Genomic DNA, 21480 nt, shown 5'->3' on the forward strand with positions numbered 1-21480 from the left:
CCCTTTAGCTCATTTTAAAAAGTGGTGAAGGCTTATAAGTCATAGTTACTTTAAATAAAGGATTATGCAGTAAATCATTGAATTTGTAATTAAAATGTGCAGACAGTATACTAGAATGCTGTGTCTTGAGCTGCTCAGTCCACACATGAAAATTTCCTAATCTAATTTTCTCTTGGCTGAGTCCCAATTGTTGTTGGATTTTTCCACTACATACAATTATGTATTTTAAATAAGGTCTGTCATCAGAGTCCCTGAAATGTTTATAAATGTGCTCTTTATGCACTGAGTATGCATTTTAGAATACTATGCAATATTTTCTGTGGAAGTTGATATTTTCAATCAGATCCTTCAATGCACTAATAGAAAAGTCCTCTCTATTCCAGAACTGAGATGGATAGTCTAAGGTTATAATTTAAAACTGCTTAATTATGAGATTGACAAAACAAGCCATGAGCATAGAAGGTAATAATTTTTCAGCAAAATATTGACATTATTGGATCATAATATATTAGTTATACCAAAATGTAAGTTAAAAATGGCATATTTTCTTTGTAACCATCATTGTCTTTCTAGTCCTGATTTTTCTGCCTTTTTTGAATTTACCACATTCTGTTCAATTAACTATATAAAGGTATCTAAAACTGTCAGATCTTCTATCCAGTAACTTTCATTAGTGCAATATAATGAAATAGCACATAGTCAACCTCTTCAGTAATATTCAGAGGAACCCTATTAGTAAATTATTTATGCCCATTTGTTCCTACTAGATTTTCTATTTTTTACAAAATTTAATGTTTTCCTATTTTTCCAATTAGTTTTCCTGTACACTTTATCCTTTACTTACACAATTTGGATTCTTCCGCCATTGTGTATGTCTCTGCCCAATCTGTCATTTTTCTATTAATTTTACCTTTGTTACAAAGAAATACATATATTCAAACCATTAACTTTTTACTCTACAGTGTGTACGTTTGAGGTCTTTGGAGGACATTTTGAATTCTTTATCTAATGAGTCAGATTTCCAACATCAGTTGCTAAATATTCCATCTTTTTTCACCAGATTTGTGCTGCCACACTAAACTGTATCAAATGCTGTTCCTGTACTCTCTCTTCTATTCTGTGGACGTATACTTTGTTACTCTACCAGTACCATGTTATTACCAGAACTTGTGTAATATCTGGTAGAGTGAGTCTTCCCATTTTGATTGTGTCTTTCAAAATTGCCTTAGCGACTCATAGGCTTTTATTATTCTTTCACATATTTTTTTCAGAATTGTATTTTAAAATTCTTTTAATACATTCCTTACAATCCTGAAGTAAGTCTTAGTAGATCATGATGTTGATGCACAAATCAGATGTTTCTATTTAATAACTTCTTTAGGATTTGTATGTAAATTCTTGAGTAAAATGTTCTTATAATTTTTTACTCACTTAAACTCTCCTTACCTGCTAAGTTAGAGTAGTCTCAAAGTTTTCCTTCCTTTCTCTTCAGGCCTAACCTGTATGAAAAAAGAATTATTTGTTCCTTGACTATTAGATAGAACTTGTTTGTAAAATGCTTTGGGGGGCTTGAAGCTATTTTGGATGTAGCAACAGATGGATAATTGTATGTATGGGTGTTGTATTAGTTATTGATTTCTAACTTAATTTCATTATCATCAGAGAATACATTCTGATTGATGTTGATTCTTAGAACTTTACTGAGGCTGTCCTTTGGCCTAAAATGTGATCAAGTTAAGATTTCTTACTTTGAGATTTGCAGCTTTTTATAAATCTGCAAAATTGGATTATTATATTGCTTAATTTTTTTCTCATTCACATAATTTTAAGACGATTAGATTCCTAGTAACAAATTTAATTGGAAACAATAACATCTTATTAAAAGTAGAATGTGGTAGAGATCTTGGATCATTAATTAGCCTTGCTCACTGTGGAAGTAACTAGCTCTTGTGCACTTTGGGCCAACTTCTTCAAATTCTTTACCAATGGGCTTTCACTGTTCCATATGAATGAAAAATTCAAGAATTCAGAGTGCTTTTCAATAATAATTCTTTCTAACTGATAACATAAGAACTATAGACTATTCTTTACTTGGTTCCATTTAACTCTGTAAAGATCCTAGTGAGGTTATTTTACTCATTGTGGTGGTGAGTAAACCAAAGCTGATGAAGGTTACCTTACTTGTCCACAATTAAATGAAACTTGTCTGCTTTCTATTGTATTTCAGTGCCTCCCTTGGTTCCATTTATTGGAATCTTTAGTAAGTACAGACATGTTTTAAATACTCGGTTTGTGCTTTTTTTTTTATGTTTTAGTTGTTCTTACAAGCAGTTTATAATAAGGTGTTTATTCACAGAAGGGGTATGATGAATGTTTCTATTACAAGTTGTTGAAACAAGAGGTGATGATACCATATGGTATGAGAAAGAGTATTACAGCAATTCAACCTGTCAAAACACATTTGGGAAGAATACAGAAAAGTTATTAATTCCCCGAGTTATTTTACTTAAAAGTTTGTGCATCTTCTAAGTTAAAAAAAGGAAATCCTGAAAGTATGTAATATATTCTTTAAAGAATTTCATCTCCTTGCATTGCAATGACCAAATTTGGTCAGCCCGGTAGTCACATGTTCTAAAGAATCAGTAAATTCTAAGACTCTGTGTGACTCTAAAAAACACTGGCCCTTGGATAGTAAAGCAGGAAACATTGTGGTTTTCAGGATAAGTATCGATAAAGAACAGATTTTAACTTGTTGCTCATATTTTACAGATCTTGAGATATTACTGATGAGAGTCACAGTTTTCATTGATTATAAGAAAAAAATTATTGAAAAGAAATACAGTGCTCACTTCAGCAGCACATATACTAAAATTGGAAAGATACAGAGAACATTAACAGGATGTCTGCACAAGTATGACATACAAATTCATGAAACATTCCATATTAAAAAAATGAAAAAAGAAATGAGAGAAAAATCTCTTTTTATATAGATATCATTTATTTCCTCTTTCCTATTCAAGGCTTAAAATTTTTAAAAAATCATAAAAAGTATTAATGAAGTCCAATTTTAGAACATATATCTCTTAGTGACTTTTCATGAACACCTCACATATGATTTTATGTCTTTTAATACAAATGATTTCATTTAGTGAGATCGCCATTCCTTAGTGCACTTTATGACACTGAGGATACAACAACTAAATTTAACTTTCTCTAGTAATTCAGAGAACTCTGGGTTTCTACATTAATGTTCATTGGGAATCCAGATACACTCCGTTTCAATTGAAAATGTTAAAATTCATAGTATTTACTAAGCCCAAAGAAATATTTAAATAAAACACTGTATAAACTGAGGCTTTTTTAAAGGTAAAATTAAGGGTCAGTTCAAGAGAGTCAGTGACTCCCTCATCCCCTTTGGATTTCTACTCAAATATGAATTTCCAAAACACTTAGAAGGAGCCCTAACATAGCACTGTGTTTATAATTTTTTCTCTTTGGCCCATTTTTTGAGGACAGAAGGTCAGTATACAATAGTAATTATAACAGCAAGTATTTGTAATAATATTTTTGTATATTAAAAATTTGTATATTTGCATTTTTGTGTATGTTAACTTGTGCCAAGCCCTTTTATTTAATATACACAACAGCCCTAGGAAAAAAAATTCTGCGTTTATCCCCATTTCACAGATAAGGAATGTGAGGATAAGTGAGATTAAATAATTAGCTGAAGGTTGCTGAGTAAGTAAAAGACTCAGCTGGCCTTCAGACTCAGGCAAGCTGATTCACAAGTGCGGGCTTTCAGTTACTATGATACATAGATACCCCTCACTTTTCAGAGGTTTTCACTAAGCCGCTTCACTTTTACAAAAGGCCTACACTGGTAACTGTTTTTGTTAACTGAAAAAAAAGAACCTGAAGAGGATATTTGCCTTTATGGAAAAAAAGGAAAAAGGCAAAAAGTGAAAATAGCATTCAGCATTTGTTTTGCAGGGAGCTGTTATGGAAGCAGTGCACATCCTGAGCAACAGGAGTAGTGCTGTCAGGCTCCTTCCTTGGGAACTATACTCAGCATCTCAGCTTCAAGTCACCATAGGTTTGCCTTGTGTCTGTGAGCATATGGCTTTATCTTAATTTATTTTGTGCATCTGTTAGCAAGATGTGTCCTAAGATATTAGAAAAGCCTAAAAGAGGGGTACCTGGCTGACTCAGTTAGAAAAAAATGCAACTCTTGATCTCAGGATTGTGAGTTCAGATCCCACAATGGGTATAAAGATTGCTAAAAAAAAAAAAAAAAGAAAGAAAAAGTAAACCTAAAAAAAAAATAGCCCAAGAGAGATTTATTTTAGGGGTCTAGAAATACTAAAAAAAAAATTACATATTAATTAATTAATGTAAGCTTTATTGCTTAACATCTATTCATAGGAATACTCTACTCTTGGATTGTGGGGAAAACCTACACTGTCTTTCATACATTAAAATTAATAAATTATCATAGGGAGATATTATTTGCTATCAACATAGGATTCCAAAATTTGAGATCTTATTTGCATGAAACCTACCAAGTCATTTTTATAAATCTGGTAGATGGAGTTACTAAATTGTAATAAGATTGTAGCTGTCTATGTATAATATAATAGTTCATTTTTCATTCTCATAATTGATATCCTTAATTTCTTTCATATATAAATTAATTTTTGACCATATTATATTGAGTTATAAAAATTTGCATAATATTGAGTTGTGAAGATAATATAATTAAAGTTTTATCAGTCATTGATATCATATTTATTGATCCAGATGTATTATACTCAGTTCTATTTAATTTCAGACTTACCCAATTCATCAGCAGTGTGAAATCTGTGGTTAAAAATTTAATATTGGTGGATGCTCTCAAATCTGCAATATTACTATAGGGACATTGAGGCATGGGAATGAAAATGTTCATGACATATTCTGAGCCACTTATTTTATTTATTTGGTTCATTTCATTCTTCTCCTAATAAATATTATATGAACAAAATGCACCAATATAGCTTTTAGTAGTAATACTTTAATAGCAATAAAACCCACAGTTGAAATATAATCATCTTCTCTACTGTTGATAATTTCTACATTTGTGTTATATGACGTTCATATTTTTGTAAGAATTTTTATATCTTTAATACTGAGTGACTTAAACGTATGACCATAATGAAACATTATTCATATTTTACTCAGAAATGTTGCATTATATTCTAGATGAATTTTCTTAAGAGAGAGAATTGAATGTAATTCTTGGATAGTATAGTCTCACTCATATAAAAATATATTTGTAAGAAATATAAAACAGTCATGATTTTTATCCTGAGTGTTACAAATTGATTAAGCATTTTTAACACAGTGAGGTATAAATAGGAAATACTTAGATCTTCCTCTGATCACAACTCTGAGTTATGCTGTCTTAAATATTCTTTAACCATTGGGTAGCAGATCTTTTAATCTTGTCTTAGGTGTTGCTACTTGGCCAAGTTATTGTGGTTTTTAAGTGTCTGATCCATTTAAAAACGTGAATAACATATGACATTTAAAACATTCTTCCCCCGTTGCCTGCTAACATTTACTGCTGGGGAATTAGTGCAAGTAGAGGTGTTACTTTTCTTCCTCTGTCCACTATTTCATTTATTCTGTGAACATTGTCGTCTTAAAAGGCCTTGTCCTTCCAATTCTGCTTTTAAAGACTGGGCACCCTGGATTGGGAGTTTGGCAAAGTAGCATCTCAAAGATCACTTCTAGGTGAAGTCCTTTAGTTTGCGTTGCTGTCAGCTTCTTATAGAACATGAGGAACTACAACCTGTCCATCCTCAGTTGAGAACTGATTAAGCGACAATAAAGAAAGCCTCACTACAGATGCTGAAATATTTATTATTACTATTTTTTTCTTCTATGAAGAATGAAGAATACATTTTAACTTCAGAAATTCACTGACATTAACCTTATCATTCCTTGGTAGCCCAAACCAAATTCAAGGGGAAATGCTTTATTCCTTTGATAGAATTAGTTTTATACCAAATTCAAGGGGAAATGTATTTATTCCTGAGTTAGAATTAGTTTTATACCAGGGAAAGTAAATGCAGCTACATACTGAACCTGGAAATATTGGGGTACTAATCAGTATATCCATGTACACCGTGATAGCTCTTTCTCACTGTTAGACATACGGTTCAGTTATCAGCAATTAATTAGCTAACTAACCAACAATTCCAGAGGATCGCAGAATGCATTCATATTGGTAGGATGAATGGGATAAATATTGATGGGATCTACAATTCTGCCTAAGCCATTTATTTTCCTGAACATGCTGTGACATAATGACTATATCTTTTGGCTTGGATATTATATATATATATACCTTGCATTGCCCCATCTTCCTTCACACCAAACCTTACCTATCCCCCTGCTTTAAAAAAAAATCGTATGTGTAAATATAATAGAAGGGAAAGTTTTACATTATTCAACTTATCTTCTTTATATCTTGAATTTTAGATATTTCCATCAGAAATTATGTCCAAAAACAATTCTATTTTGAACTCTTGAAACAGAGAAAGAATATCCTATAGCTAACTTGATTCATCCATGTTGTTTCTATTCTTTCATCATCTGTCTATACTGATACTTATTATGAATTATGAATCTTTATATCACAGTATTATTAGTATGTATAAGTTAATGGTTTGGCTAACAAACCTATCCTCTTGAACATGTATTTTGAGCTAAGTTTCCATGGAACTGGATTTTAATAGTTCTTTTGTATGCTTTGAAATTGTTATAGAATATATAAATATTGCATAATTATTATCAATCTAAGCAGAGACCCCTAAAATTCTTATCTTGAGTCTAATGATCACTTTTTAAGATAATTTTGACATTACTATTTAAAGCTTTCACTTTTATGTTAGTTGAATAAAATAAGATAAAATGTTTGACAAAAGGAAAATATTTGCTAAAGAAATAAGGTTCCTTTTTTTAATTTGTTCCTTAAAAATTGTACTTACAGGGTATTTTACTTCATTTTCAGAAAGTCACCACTTACAAGATAACCTGAAACTTCCCAGTAACATCTGCCCAGAGCATCTTAGACCTTTGTGTCCAAATTTTTATAAAATCTTAAAATAACTGCAGTGAAATCGTTTTAGCCATACAGCCTGGGATGAGATTTTGTTTGAATAGACTTTCTTTGGTAAATCAGAATGAAAATTATTCAGCTTTGAGACTAGTTCTATAGATATATTTTTTAAGTGAATCAATAACAAATAACTTTACTACCATAACCCCTGGCAACATTACTATCAATTTAACTTGAATTTAGTGGAGAGACTTTATAAAACTAGATTCTCTAAGCCAACAGAAGATCTGACAAAATGATGGAAGACACTGCCACATTATAGGTAATCTTCAGTGATCCTTAGATTCTGAATTATTATATATTATTTATGATATTCTGGGAACGAAATTAATGAGTGGTTCTTTGTCATGGATTTCTATATTAAATATGAACTGGTGATTCTTATAGCTAAAAGAGACGTATTACATGCTTTCCTAATTATTGCATGGGCTAAGCCGCTGTAAAAGAAAATACTCTAAAATATAGTAGCTTCAATTGGTTATATAAACTTGGTTTTAATCTAATACCATGGCTCCACATCAAAAGCAGCTTCCATTTCTGGGTCTGAGGCTCTGTTGTCATTTTCTCCTAACAAAGGGGAAGGGAAAAAATGGCCAAGAGGAGCCCTGTTCCAGTCCTTTAATTGGCAAGACCCAGAAATGTCACAGTTCACTTCTGTTCACATCCCAGTGGATACTACTTCAACGCATGGCTATAGTTAACTGGAAGTGAGGCTGGAAGTACAGTCTTTGTTATTGAGTGGAACAACTGGCGTTTTCCCACAACTGCCCACAAAAACTGCTGAATTGTACCCTTTTTTTGCTATTTCACATTAATGGCAAAACATCTCACTCCAGCAATTACAGTACAAGTTTTGTATTTTCTTTTTTGAAGCATTTAGATATCTCAGTACAATTTTGTACAGCACGTTTGGACATGTTCCTATAGGCTAACCTTTGGAACTTTCTTTACTCGATATCCTACTATATACAAATTAAGGTAGAAATAGTTATTGCAGTCATGAACTTGGAGTAACAGATGGAATAGACTGATGCAATGGGAATGCAGATGATGAAATAAATATCATTCTATGATGTTCTATAACTTTTCAATATTGGTGTAACTACAAGATTTTCTTTCTAGGAACACTTCACAACTGTTATATCTGAGCAATTCTTAGAAATTCTCCTCTGTTTACCTTTCACACATCCATGGCATTATTTAAATATCACCTGAAATTCCATCTTCTGGCTTAAAACCCTCTTGGAACGTCCTAGTCCAGCGACGTCCAGTAGAACTTTCTGTGAACACAGAAATGTTCTAGAACTACACTGTCCAATATGGCAGCTACTGAAGCTTTTGAGTGCTTGTCACGTGACTGGTGTGACTAAGGAACTGAATTTTAAACTTTATTTCATTTTAAAGAATTTAAATTTAAATAAACCCACGGGCCAGTAGCCACCATATTAGACAGCACAGTTAGTCATTCCCTGCTCTATTTACAAGCCTATATCTGCCACATTTATTTTGCTGCATAATATTGCTCCTGAAATGTCCTCAAATGAATTTAACTACTCAACATCTATTATTTAGTGGTTTATTCTTCAGGTGAGAGATTCTATCTTTTCAGTGCAACTGGACTCTTGCTTTAAATAGTCTAATAATAACAATATAATCTTTACTGTACATAAAACATGTCAGGCACTGTTCTAAGCACTTTATACATAATATATAATTTCATTATGACAAGGAACCTACATATAATTATCACCACTTCATAGTTGTATGAACCAGCACATCCACGGGTTAACTAATTTGTTGCCTTTAGCTAGTTAAGTGACTGATCTAGGATGTGAATTCCAGGCCAACTGTTTTAAATCCCAGGCTCTCCCTCTATTCTTTGCTTTTTCGTCATTTTGTAGAGTGAGGTTTCTCTTCGGTAGTTCTCTTTATTCAAAAATACATCATATTTGGGGTCTAAGAGCTCTATTTGTGTATGTGTAATATTAGAAACTCTTGCCCCTAGCAAAAGAGAAGAGAAAAGAACAGTTTCCCTTCCTTTCTGTTCTACAAAATAAATTAGTTAATGTAAGTGATAATGAACAGATGCTGTATGTTTGCTTCTATTACTACGAAATATTATTCAGATTTTTTTCGTAGTACACTAACAGAAAGAATTTTAAAGTAGTCAGGATCGATTATTTTCAAAGGGCTATAGTGTTCAGATTTAACTCAGGTCAATCATCTGCAAGTTAAAATTACTTAGAAACGTACTGTCCATAATTAAGTAATCTTACCTACTAATATTACAGAGTAAGGATACCTTTAGGTGACATGAAATCTGTCATTTTAAGTATGCCCTCAAGCCTTTTCCAGATTGCCCATAAGATTTCTCATTCTCTGGAGAAATGCGATCTCTAAGAAATAAATGTCTCTGTCAAGTCACAAGTAATATGAGCTCATGATGAAAAAATGGAATTTTTTAGTCTCATAAGGGGTATTGCAGTATTGTAAAATTGATTTTATTTCTTGTTATGTGAGTTCTCATGGTCATTTTAGGATTTACCTTCTGAATAAAAAGGGAAGGTTATGATGCCTTTTAGGGAGGTGGGGTACAGAGGCCTTTGGGGACCAGGAGAATATTTTTCATATGAAATCTTTGTCATAAAATGCTAATGTTGGTGTTCTTGTCTTTATGTCTATGCATTCTTTAGCTATGAGGATAACAGACCCTTCATCAAGTAAGAATGACCTGAATGGCTGATAAATTCCATTTATCAGTGTGGTCCCATGAACCAGCTGTCAGATCAGTACTGAAAAATCATTAGAGCTTCTGTCATTCACATTGAGGCAGAAGAGCAAACTGTGCAGGAAAATAATCAGGCATACAACTCATATGCAGAATAAATATGCTGCAGGTGTATTGCCAAAACCAAATTCTGCTTCACCTCTTTTAATTGGGTATCACCTGAAATCAGTGCCACACTCCTAGCAACCCCTTGTGGTACAGACTTGCTTCGCTTTGAATAGCCGTCTCCTTTCATTGTGATGCGTTCCTCTGTGCCTCATATGTCGTCATTTCTGTTGTTTGTTTGGACATCACTCATCCAAAATTATTTTGTGACTTAGCTGTGTATCTTCCGAATGACCCTAGGAGTACGAAGCTACCCAATTGCAGTGGATATTAATGAATTTCTATTTTAAATATTCAAAAAGGGGAAAAAAAAGTCTCCTTCACAAATTCAATTCGATGTATGGAAAATTGCCTTTCAATTTTGACACGTCACTTGATTAATGACCTGTTTATGAATACATCTTTTAAATTTCTAAAACAAAGCTACAAGTCTGTACTAATCTAATAAGAATACACTCAAATGTTGATATTTGAGCTTTTTTCTTTTATACGTTTTAAAATTATGTGTCCTGCCACAATAAACTTAAGATTGGGGCAACCTCTAGGTGACCTTACTCTAGACTTTCAGTTTGTTCTTCTGGTGAAGAGTCCTTTGTTTTCATTTTCTCCGATGACATTTCACTTACTTCTTCATGCTCTTGCTTATATATTTTTTCTTTAGACATTGGGCTCATTGTAGTTCTTATATCATTAACTCTTGGGCCTGTCACGTGTTTTCCAGTGGATACTAGCTGACTTGAGTATTTTATTCTATCATTTTATTTCTAAATTCAAATAGCAATTTTGCCTTGATTTAATGGTATTCTTTCCATTTTTCCTTTTTCCAATGCCTGTAAGAAGCTGAGCGCTTTATCTTGAGAGTTCCCATATTTTTCATTAAGTTATAGAAAAAATATTAATATCTAAGATATTTTCTGATTCATATATGCAAACATGCCACATACAATGGCAAGCTTTCTTTAGGGATTCTTCCTTCAACAACCTTAATGTTTTTAAATTGAACATGTTAAATTTAGGGGATATTTGAATAGGCAATCTAATAGCTGATGGTTATAGAAGAAAAACAGTAAATAGTCATGATGAATTTTAATAAGAATTTAATACTAATTGACTACTTTGGGACCATATCTTCCTTAAGACATAGTGCTCGCTGAAAACTTTACGCAACCAAGCTTTGGATTTGGTGAATACGTGTGTGGTTTCTTTTAACCCCTTCATTTTGTGAAGTTTCAATCCCCATAAATATTTCTTCCTTAGACAATGCAAGTGGCGGAGTATGGTCTGCTGAAAAGAAATATTTACTCTTTCAAGGAAGGTGTGCTGGGAAAAGAAAGGGTGGGTTCATGAGGATATAGAGATCTAGCCTGGTTTGGTCCTATTCTCCTATATACTTAGAAAGATTCCATTTTCACTTATCAGATTCCCATTTATTGGAAAGATTCACCTTTATGTTGATAGTCAATACAGAACACACAGCCACAGATAATATGGACTTTTGTCACCCGTTGATTACTATTGCGAATGGCAGCTGGAGAAAACTGAGGGAATGGAGAGTGAGAATTGTCTTCCATTCTAGCCTACTTTGTTCATACCACTCCATCCCCATTCTCAGCTTCATTCTCTCCCCCAAGTTTACAGACCCTTCAAAGTGCTGAAGGTGCCCTGAGCTTTTAAGCTTCTTTTCAGCAAAGCTGCCAGTTACTGATTTTCAAAGTCTGGTCCAACTTAACCTAGAAGACAGCAATCCGAAGGCCGAGACAGCACAGATGGTGATCTAGAGTGGAACAATTTTTTCCATCCACAGTATCACACTTGTTTTACATAACTATAGAATCAGACAAATAGAACTTTTAAAAATTCATACATATATTCCATATACTTGTTCCCTCGAATCCAAGCTCTTTTTTTGTCAGTAAGCACTAAAATTTTTATGGAAAAAGAGGAAATTTGGAAAAATGGGGTAAAAGTGTATCAGATGAAGTACTAATGGAGAGAGTCCAATCAAACAAATGTTATCATAACAATGAAGCCAGTGGAAACTAACATAGTTTTATAGACTTTTTCCCCCTTGCCATTCACCATAATTACATCTCCATATCATTTGCATATGTGCTGCAAATACATGAATAATTTAATAGTACAAATCTGCTTTTGCTTAAATGAATTTCTGTGTTCATAACATTCTCATTCATGTATATCTCCTCAAGTTTGAAAACTTGTAGTCCCCATTAAAATCTTAAAGTTACTTATACCACCTGTCCTACATTTTCTGTCAATAAAACTTACCGTAACATTTTTTTCAGTGTCAGTATTGTTGATATGATATGATTGTGCTAATTAAAGACCAATCATTTGATAACCCTTAATTTTCTTTTCTCTCTACAGGTCATGGGTTATAGGTGCAATAGCTCTTCTCTGCCTATTAGGATTGACCTGGGCCTTCGGACTCATGTATATTAATGAAAGCACAGTCATCATGGCGTATCTCTTCACTATATTCAATTCTCTACAGGGAATGTTTATATTCATTTTCCATTGTGTCCTACAAAAGAAGGTAAGCAAAAATTCTCTATTCAAATAGGAAAGTAACCATAACATAAATCATTCCTGATGTTTTTGTCTCTAAGAAATAAATATATCACTTCATTAATTTTATCTTTACAATAGCAAGACAAAACACACAAAACAGAAGCATAATAGTTGGTGAATGTGTTTAACAACAACAACAACAAAAAAATCAGAGTATTTTCTGATTTGGATAATAAACAAAAATTATACTCTTGTAGGCTTGACCTTATAGTCCTTAATATTTTTATTGACAGACACATAGAATTTATGTATTAGAAATAGCATTTCTAAGATATTATGGAGCTGTGGGGTGGAGATATATATATATGTATATATATATGTATATATGCATATAAACGCATAGAAAATATATATTTTTCTCTTTTTCTTTAAAAAAAGTTCATATGTACTGGAAAATATGAATGTTTATCATTTAATGATAACATTTATGGTTTTTAAATGAATGATGACATACTTAGTAATGGTCTCTGTACTTATCTTTAAAAGCATCTTTTATAAAATCTATGAGTTCGATGACTAAGATGCAATATTTAATTTTTCGTGCTGGTCTGTTTTTGTGATTTTTCACATTTACAAGGACCTAAAATATTCATTTTCAAAGTTAATCTTAGCCACTAAATACTTTCATTGCATTTTTTAGAATTTAGAAATTTAGAAATGATTGATTTTCTCATCTTATAATTTTTAACTCTATTAAAAATGTGGCCATTAGGGTTCCAATCACATAGACTCCTGAGCCAAGACTGTCTGGGTCTAAATCCTAGCTTCTATGTTTAAAAGCTTATATGACTTTGGGCAAGTTAATTAACCTGCTCATGCCCCAGTTTCTTCATGTGTAACATGGAGGTAATAAAAATAATTATGAGATATTGAGAGGTGGCTCTGAAAATGAAATGTCAAAATGTGAAAATTTCTTCTAAGAGAGAAACAACACTTAAAATTTTTCTTTGGGAAACAAACAAACAAAAAGAGTAAAAATATCTATGTCTGTGATTTTTGATTGGAGAGACTCATAGGACCTAAAACAATACTTGAGACAGGTATCCACTTGTCCAGATGAGTCAGTCGTGTTCTGTTTCAGTTGTATATGGTGGTAAATATCAACAATGTGTTGACATAATCATAAATAAGGCTAGAATAGTAATGATGACTGAGGCCTATAAATGTAGGTTACAGAAAAGTAAAGAGATTGTAAGGGAATGGATGCATTCTAACCTATTGAATGAGAATTAATTTAGAAAAGAGGTTATATTTACAATGGATGAACCTTCCCAAATATCTAGTGCACACACCCCCCCCCCTTAAATTGCAGTTGCTTAACCACAAAATACTTATCATTATTATTCTTTTACTTATGGCCCAACTGATGGTGGTATCTCATGGAAGGACACAGACTGATGAAGTCTTAGCCAACCTTGGTATATGATTTCCATAGTCATCTTGAGTATTGACACCGAGCAGACAGTCTGAGAAAGAGAGGATCTGTGTACAAGAGGCTTCCATCACTTCTACTCACCTTCCATCAGATAGGACACTATCAATGGTACCACCTAAACTGCAAGGAAGACTAGAAATCATAGTCTAGCTTTTTTACCTCAGGAAGATGAGGAATTAGGTGTTATACACAGCTAGCAGTCTACCACACTTGAGGGATGTAAAGAGTAGGACATGTGAATAATGATTAGGAATAGAGATGGAAAAAGAAGTGTCCAAGGAACAAAATCAGGATCAAGATGATATCCTGAATTAAAGATAGGAGAAAATGTCCAAAAGTAGACAGCAGCCAATATCGTAAAACTTTTCAGAGAAGCGAGGGAGACTACGCATTTGGGGAAAAACATCTTCCAGATTTTGACAGAAGAAAGACATAACTGGTTGTCACAGGAAATATATATAAAAAGATGAGAGCGAAATTGAAGATTAAGGGAAAAAGTAGCATTTGTCTGTATAAATAAGGGACTATTGGGCCATTAAGCAATTTTAACATCTTCAAGTATAGTGAACCAGATTTGCCTATTATTTTTATTTTATTCATTAACTAGAAATTTGGGCTAACAAAATTTAAAATTTTAATGTTATATAGAAATTTTCTTTAAAGCAGAAAATACTTTTTGTATTTTATGCATTAATTTTTTTGATTTTGAGTATTTCTATTAACCAATACCTTTTAGGTTTTCCCAATAATTATTTTTATTTTTCTTATCTTACAAACTTGCATGGCTGGTATAACTAGGGATTGCTTTTGATATACAGGAAAAGATATTAAACCTCAGGATCTAAAACCAAGTTGAGTTTTTAGTATATTTAACATACATGAAATTTTTTTTTAAATGTCATCAAGCTCAATTTTGTGATTCATTAGAACAGACTTCAGCAAACAACAGGTCATGGGTTAAATATGTCTAGCTGCCTTTGATTTTTACAGTCAGTCAGCCAAGAATGATTTTTATATTTTTAATTGGTTACATTTAAAATTTAAAATTAAGTACATCAATAACATCCTTAGTTGCCTCTTGGTTGACAGAGCCTGAATATTGACTATCTGCCCCTTCATGAAAAAATTTACCAATCCCTGCTTTAGAAGATTACTTTTATGCTTTATAATAATGAATAATAAACATATTATTCTTTCATTCACCTTATGTTTTGAATTTTCTAATTTTGGTGGCATTTTTATTGGGTGTCAAGAACATGGGCAACATTAGGAAATATAGAAAACATGGAATTGTTTACCTTTATCCTTATAAAACAAACATAATTTTGTTTAAAATTGCAGAAATGTCTTAGGAGATTTTTCTTTTATTTCTTTATTTAAATTGAGATATAAGTGACATATAATACTGTGTAAGTTTAAGGCCTATAGTGTGTTAATTTGATACACATTTATTATAAAATGATTACCACCATAATATTAGCTAATACTTCCATCAACTCATGGTTACCATTTCTTTTTTTGTGGTGAGGACATTTAAGATCTCTCTTAGCAACTTTCAAGTATGTAATACAGGTTTGTTTACTATAATTATCCTCCTGTACATTAGTGCCTTAGAACTTACTCTTCTTATAGCTGGAAGTTTGTACCCCTTAGCCAGTATTCTCCCAATTCCTTTACTCCCAGTCTTGGGTAACCACCATTCAATTCTGGTTCTATGGGTTCAGCTCTTTGCCCAATGAGTTGTATCATACAGTATTTGTCTTTTTCTATCTGACTTATTTCACTTACCATAATGCCCTTGTTTCATCCATGTTGTCGAAAAGGGCTGGATTTCCTCCTTTCATGGCGGAACATATTCCATCGTATGTATGTACCACATCTTCTTCTATTCACCCGTTGATGGACACATGGATTGTTTCCATGTCTTGGCTATTGTGAATATGCTGCAGTCAACATGGGAGTGCAGATAGATCTTTGAGATTCTGATTTCATTTCCTGGGGTTGTATACCCAGAAGGGAGATTTCTGGATCATATGGCAGTTCTGTTTTTAATTTTATGAGGAAACTCCATACTGTTTCATGTAATAGCTCTATCAATTTCCATTCCCCTCAACAGTGCACAAGGGCTCCTTTCTCTCCACATCCTCACCAATACTTTTTATTTCTTGTTTTCTTTACTTTTTTTCTCATCTTCTTGATGATAGCCATTCTGTCAGAGGTGAAGTGGTATCTCAGCGTGGTACTGGCTTGTATTTCCCTGCTCTGTGTTGTGAGCATCTCTTTATGATGGTCATTTTTATGTTTTCTTAAGAAAAATATCTATTCATTTCCTCTGTCCATTTGTAATTAGATTGTTTAGTTTTGTTTTTTTGTAATTAGTTTTGTTTTTTTGCTATTGAATTATATGAGTTCTTTATATGTAAACCCCTTAAAGAAATATGATTTGCAAATGTTTTCTTCAATTCTGTAGATTGCCTTTTCATTTCGTTGTTTATTTTGCTATGCACGAGGTTTTTATTTTGATGTAATCTGACTTACTAATTTTTGCTTCTGTTGCTTTTGTTTTTGATGTTATGTTCAAAAATCATTGCTAAGACCAGTGTCTAGGAACTTTTCCCTTATATTTTCTTTTAGGAGTTTTATCCTTTCTGATCAAATGTTTCAGTCCTTAATTCATTTTGAGTCAAATTTTGTGAGTAGTATAAGACAGGGTTCAGTTTCATCCTTTTGCATGTAGTTATCTGGTTTTCCCAAAACTATTTATTGGAGAGATTGTCCAATCAATCTCTCAAGTATTCTTTTTCCTATCAAGTATTCTTGGCTCCCTCGTCAAACAAATATTAGTTGACAGTAAATGTAAGCATTTATTCTGGGGCTAATTCTGTTCTCTTGTTCTGTGTGTCTATTTGTATAACAACACCATACCGTTTTAATTACTGCAGCTTTATAGTATAGTTTGAAAGCAAGAAATGTAATGCCTACAGCTTTGTTTTCTCAGGATTACTTTGGCCTTTGGGGTATGTGTGTGTGTGTGTGTGTGTGTGTGTGTGTGTGTAGTTCTGTACAAATTCTAGGGTTGTTTTTTCTGTATATGTGAAAAATACCATTGAGATTTTGAGAAACTGCATCGAATCTATAGATGGTTTTGGGTAGTATGCACATTTTAACAATCTTAATTCTCTTAAGAAGTTTTTCTTAAGCCATCTGATTGAATTTCCGTAATGTGCCCATGCTGACATAGTTGCTCATATGTTTTGATTAGAGAAATATGAAATACTCCATTTTGAGATATTTTGCCTTATGGAGGTATTTGTTGATTGATTTGGCTCATTAATAAAAATCCAACTCTGTGTTATCAGTCCTATTCTGAGTGTGGATTGCATGATATGACCAATACCAGTATTTCTACTGGTGACATTAAATTTATCACTTTTTCTTTTGTTATGCACTCAATTATAAACCTCAGAGGGCATCATAATTATTTCTGATCTGAGAGTATAAAAGAAATATTCCATTGATAAGGTACAGTTTCTTTCCCATATTCTATATTGTAGAACAATATTAAAACAATAAGATACCAAATCTGGTCGTGGTGGGATGGATTATCATGTGAAATAGCGGATTAGAATACACAAAATTGAATGATCAAATAGCTTTTATTTGATCTATTCAGAGATAGAGTCCATGTTATTTACTTTTTTTCTTTTTAAAACACATGCTTAGCATTTCAAAACTAATCACAGAAAAATAAACTCAGTAAAGATTCAGAAAGTAATACACCTAAATATGGAATCTGGCATCACTAGATGTCTTGGTTTGCTGGTCGTATATATAACCAGTTCGGAACATTTAACCTTTGTTGGAAAACGAAAATAGTCCATGATGAATTCCTGTGGCTTATACAGTATAGCTGCCTTTGTGACAGGAATGAGAGTGGTTCTCTTTTCCTCTTTCTCTATCTCCCCGTCTTAAAATATTTGTTTAGGTTTAAATCACTTCATTAAAAAACACTTTCTTTTCTAAGAAGAAAATATACTCTTGAGTACATTAGGAAAAACAAAGTGGGACATGGGTTATAATCAGCATTTTGGTTCTTGGAAATACTTCATTATTTCAGGACTAATATTAAACTCTAATTGATAGTGTTCACCTTTGGGTAGAGATAATTTTTGGCTTTCTCAAATTCTAATTAAAGCATTTGTCCCTATTTTTTTCCAGATACAGAGAAAGGGATAACTTAATAGATTACTTTAATAATAATGTTAACATATTAATTTTAGAAATGCGGCCTCTTATAAAGAGCTTTCGGACCATAGAGCACCTATAAGGTGTGGATTTTTTTCACATAGGGCCTATTGCCTAATGTTTTCAATCTTTCAGTTTATTTTCATTGCTTAAGCTTTTCAGTGTTCTTATCTGTAAAATGGAGGTAACGATTATTTCCTAGAGTCATTTTGAGGGAGGGATCTAGCATAATTCCTAGGAAATAGCAATGAAAAATTAGAAGCTTTTTCACTCCATATTCCCAATCTCACATATCTATTAGACACACACACACGCGGGTATCAACTTATTTCTTTTAAAATATAAACAAAATGTGAATTGGCTTTTAAACACTGAATAAAACTAATATTTCTAATTATTCATAAATGTGCCATAGAAGAGATTGGTTGGAAAACATATCACTCTAATTTAAAATATATTAATGATTGTAATGCTGGTGTTCCAGATCAGAGCAAGTCCTCAAAAGCTGCTCACCCTGTGCGCGGTACCTGAATGCCTTTGACTCTCTCATCTAGCCTTACTTTCAACTTCATATTCTAACCTGACAGATTCCAACCTATCTTTTGAAGATTCTCTCAGAAATCCTCTTCTCTGAGAAGCCTTCCCGGGTCCCCCCCTCTTATTGGCAGCAGGCATGCCTCCTTCATGCTTTGGTAGATTGTTGTTCTATCGCAGAATAAGCATTTCATATATGTGAATTCTTCAAGCAAACCTGAATGTATTCTGTCTCCAATTCTGCCACATCTTTGGTAGAAAGAACCCTCTAATATTAAGATATGGTAGTTTAGTTCTGAATGCTAATATTTTAGTGTATCATTCACACTAACTTTTTTGCTTTTGATTCTAAATATGTCTCTCAAGAAAGCATGCATCTATAACTTTGCTTTAAATAAAATTACATTGGGATATTACATTGTCCCAAATTGTGGAAAGGATGAACTCATGTGAATTCAATACGTAAAGAGCTAAGAATAATTATAAAGTCTTTTTTAAAAAGATTTTATTTATATATTTGACAGAGAGAGAGATCACAAGTAGGCAGAGAGGCAGGGAGAGAGAGAGAGGGGACAGCAGGCTTCCTGCTGAGCAGAGAGCCCGATGCGGGGCTTGATCCCAGGACCCTGAGACTGTGACCTGAGCGGAAGGCAGGGGCTTTAACCCACTGAGCCACTCAGGTGCCCCAAGAATAATATATACAGTGTTATTTATATAATAATATATATAACATTTATATTATATGTATATTATATATTTATATTACAATATTTATATATAATATTTACATATAATAAGTATTATATATAAATGACATTTACATTTAATAATATATACAGTGTTGTTTCATAATGAACATAAATTTGGAATGCATAACCAATAAAATGTCCCAAAATGTGTTTATAGTTGAGGAAGACATAGTTGGGGATTATTGTTGTTGTACATAGTGGAAGTATGATTTAGGGCAGTTACTGTTTATTTTTGTATGTCTTGTTTGATTAAAGAGATAGTAATAAAAATTTTAAACACGATAAAAGTTTTCCCAGACCTTGCTGATATGTTACCCTGCTTGGAAACATCAACTAAAAAAAAAAAAAATGTTTATCTCCTTTTTTCCCATGATTTTATACTCCAAGCAGGATTAAGAATTTAATAAAGAAAAGCAATCTGTGATTATTGAATAGAATTATTATGATGGAATAAATTTAAAAATATTTTGGATTTTATATTCTGAAGTTATAAATTTGACCTCTTTTAGGGGAAATAAACTTCAGAGAAATAGAGATTTAAAGGAAATTTAATCCAACACATTCCTTTTTTCTGTGTTTAAACATTCTTTTCCCTTTTCTCTTCCTCTCTCTCTCCCTCTCCCCTCCCTCTCTTTATCCCCTCCTCTCTGTGGCTTTCTCACTAGACCTCAATTCGAAGAACAATTGCACCAAGGGGCTACTTCAGGCCAAATTTATAAGGCTAAAAATAAATAGTGTCTTAAAGAGTCTTAACTTTTTGTTTTTTGAACTAAGAGGTAGTAGTGTTATAGCATAATTGCATGTGTGTGTATGCATGTGTGCCTATTTTAAAAGGCTCCATTTATGTGAAATTTCAAGATTGGTGGCTTGGATATCCTTTTATATTGTAAAATATATGCTGAACAGAATTTCTTGTATCTGTAGGGCAAGGAAATAATTATATTAATGATCTAAAAATGAAATGCAGATACATTTTTATACCATAGTTCCCAGCGGAAATGAATTACGTGCTAACAGAAGTTAATATTTAATTGGCTAGGTACGAAAAGAGTATGGGAAATGCCTGCGAACGCATTGTTGTAGTGGCAAAAGTACAGAGAGTTCCATTGGCTCAGGGAAAACATCTGGTTCTCGAACTCCTGGACGCTACTCCACAGGCTCACAGGTAAATATTTGTTCGTTCAAATGAAATATCTCTTACTTGTATTCTGTCACGAGTTGCTGTCTTTCCTTGATCAGAAATAGTTTGTATCCCAAGTGTTTAACCCATCACATTTGTTGTTGTTCTTTCAGTGTCTCAAATAGGAATGATTAGGACAAATAGTCCAAAAACCACATTGCAACAAAATTATGAAATTCGGGGTCTCAGTTTGCATAAAAATTAATGATTTCAGATTATTCCTAGTTGAATGAATACAGAAAGAGACAAAAGGAATTTGGCATGAACACCCGTGAAGTGAACATCCAACTCACAAATTGAACATTTTCCGTATATTTTTCCTTCCTGAAACCCCTCCCTAATCAATTCCTGTGCCTGCAACCAGAAAACTTCTGCTCTTCATTTCTTTGACAACATTCTAATAGTTTCCCACCGCCAAAAAAGATGTTTACTATTTGTTTTTTACTATCACTTTTAAAAATGTTTTTTGAAGTGTGATATAATTGTATTTAGTCTTCTGTGACTTCCTGTTCTTACCCCCATATCACCCCAGTTCATCCCGGGAACATTTAAGGGTTGACTCTGAGCTGCATAATGTATACTTTTTCTCTGCTGCAATATTTTTTCTTTTTCTCCTTTTTCTATTCAACCATTATTTGATATAGTTTAGTGAGTTGTTAAGCTCCTAGATCAGGAGCCAGTTGAGTGGATTCA

General features: G+C 32.8%; 1 protein-coding gene and 1 non-coding gene across 22 annotated transcripts in view; both read left to right on the forward strand.

The window, feature by feature from the left end:
- ADGRL3 (adhesion G protein-coupled receptor L3) overlaps positions 1 to 21480 on the forward strand; it is an 827333-nt gene that overhangs the window by 747036 nt on the left and 58817 nt on the right. For 13 of the 21 annotated variants that reach the window (XM_032334435.1, XM_032334436.1, XM_032334415.1 and 10 more), the window contains 3 exons: positions 9856 to 9882; positions 12441 to 12609; positions 20647 to 20772. In XM_032334435.1, the coding sequence (XP_032190326.1) occupies positions 9856 to 9882; positions 12441 to 12609; positions 20647 to 20772 (322 nt within the window). The remainder of the gene's footprint in view (positions 1 to 9855; positions 9883 to 12440; positions 12610 to 20646; positions 20773 to 21480) is intronic. The other 8 variants (XM_032334420.1, XM_032334424.1, XM_032334427.1 and 5 more) reach the window with 1 other exon arrangement.
- On the forward strand, positions 2842 to 2948 carry LOC116585410. The gene has a single exon (XR_004283608.1). It is a non-coding gene; the product is annotated as a U6 spliceosomal RNA (small nuclear RNA).

This window comes from Mustela erminea, chromosome 2, assembly GCF_009829155.1.
Source record: "Mustela erminea isolate mMusErm1 chromosome 2, mMusErm1.Pri, whole genome shotgun sequence".
Classification (NCBI taxonomy): Eukaryota; Metazoa; Chordata; class Mammalia; order Carnivora; family Mustelidae; genus Mustela; species Mustela erminea.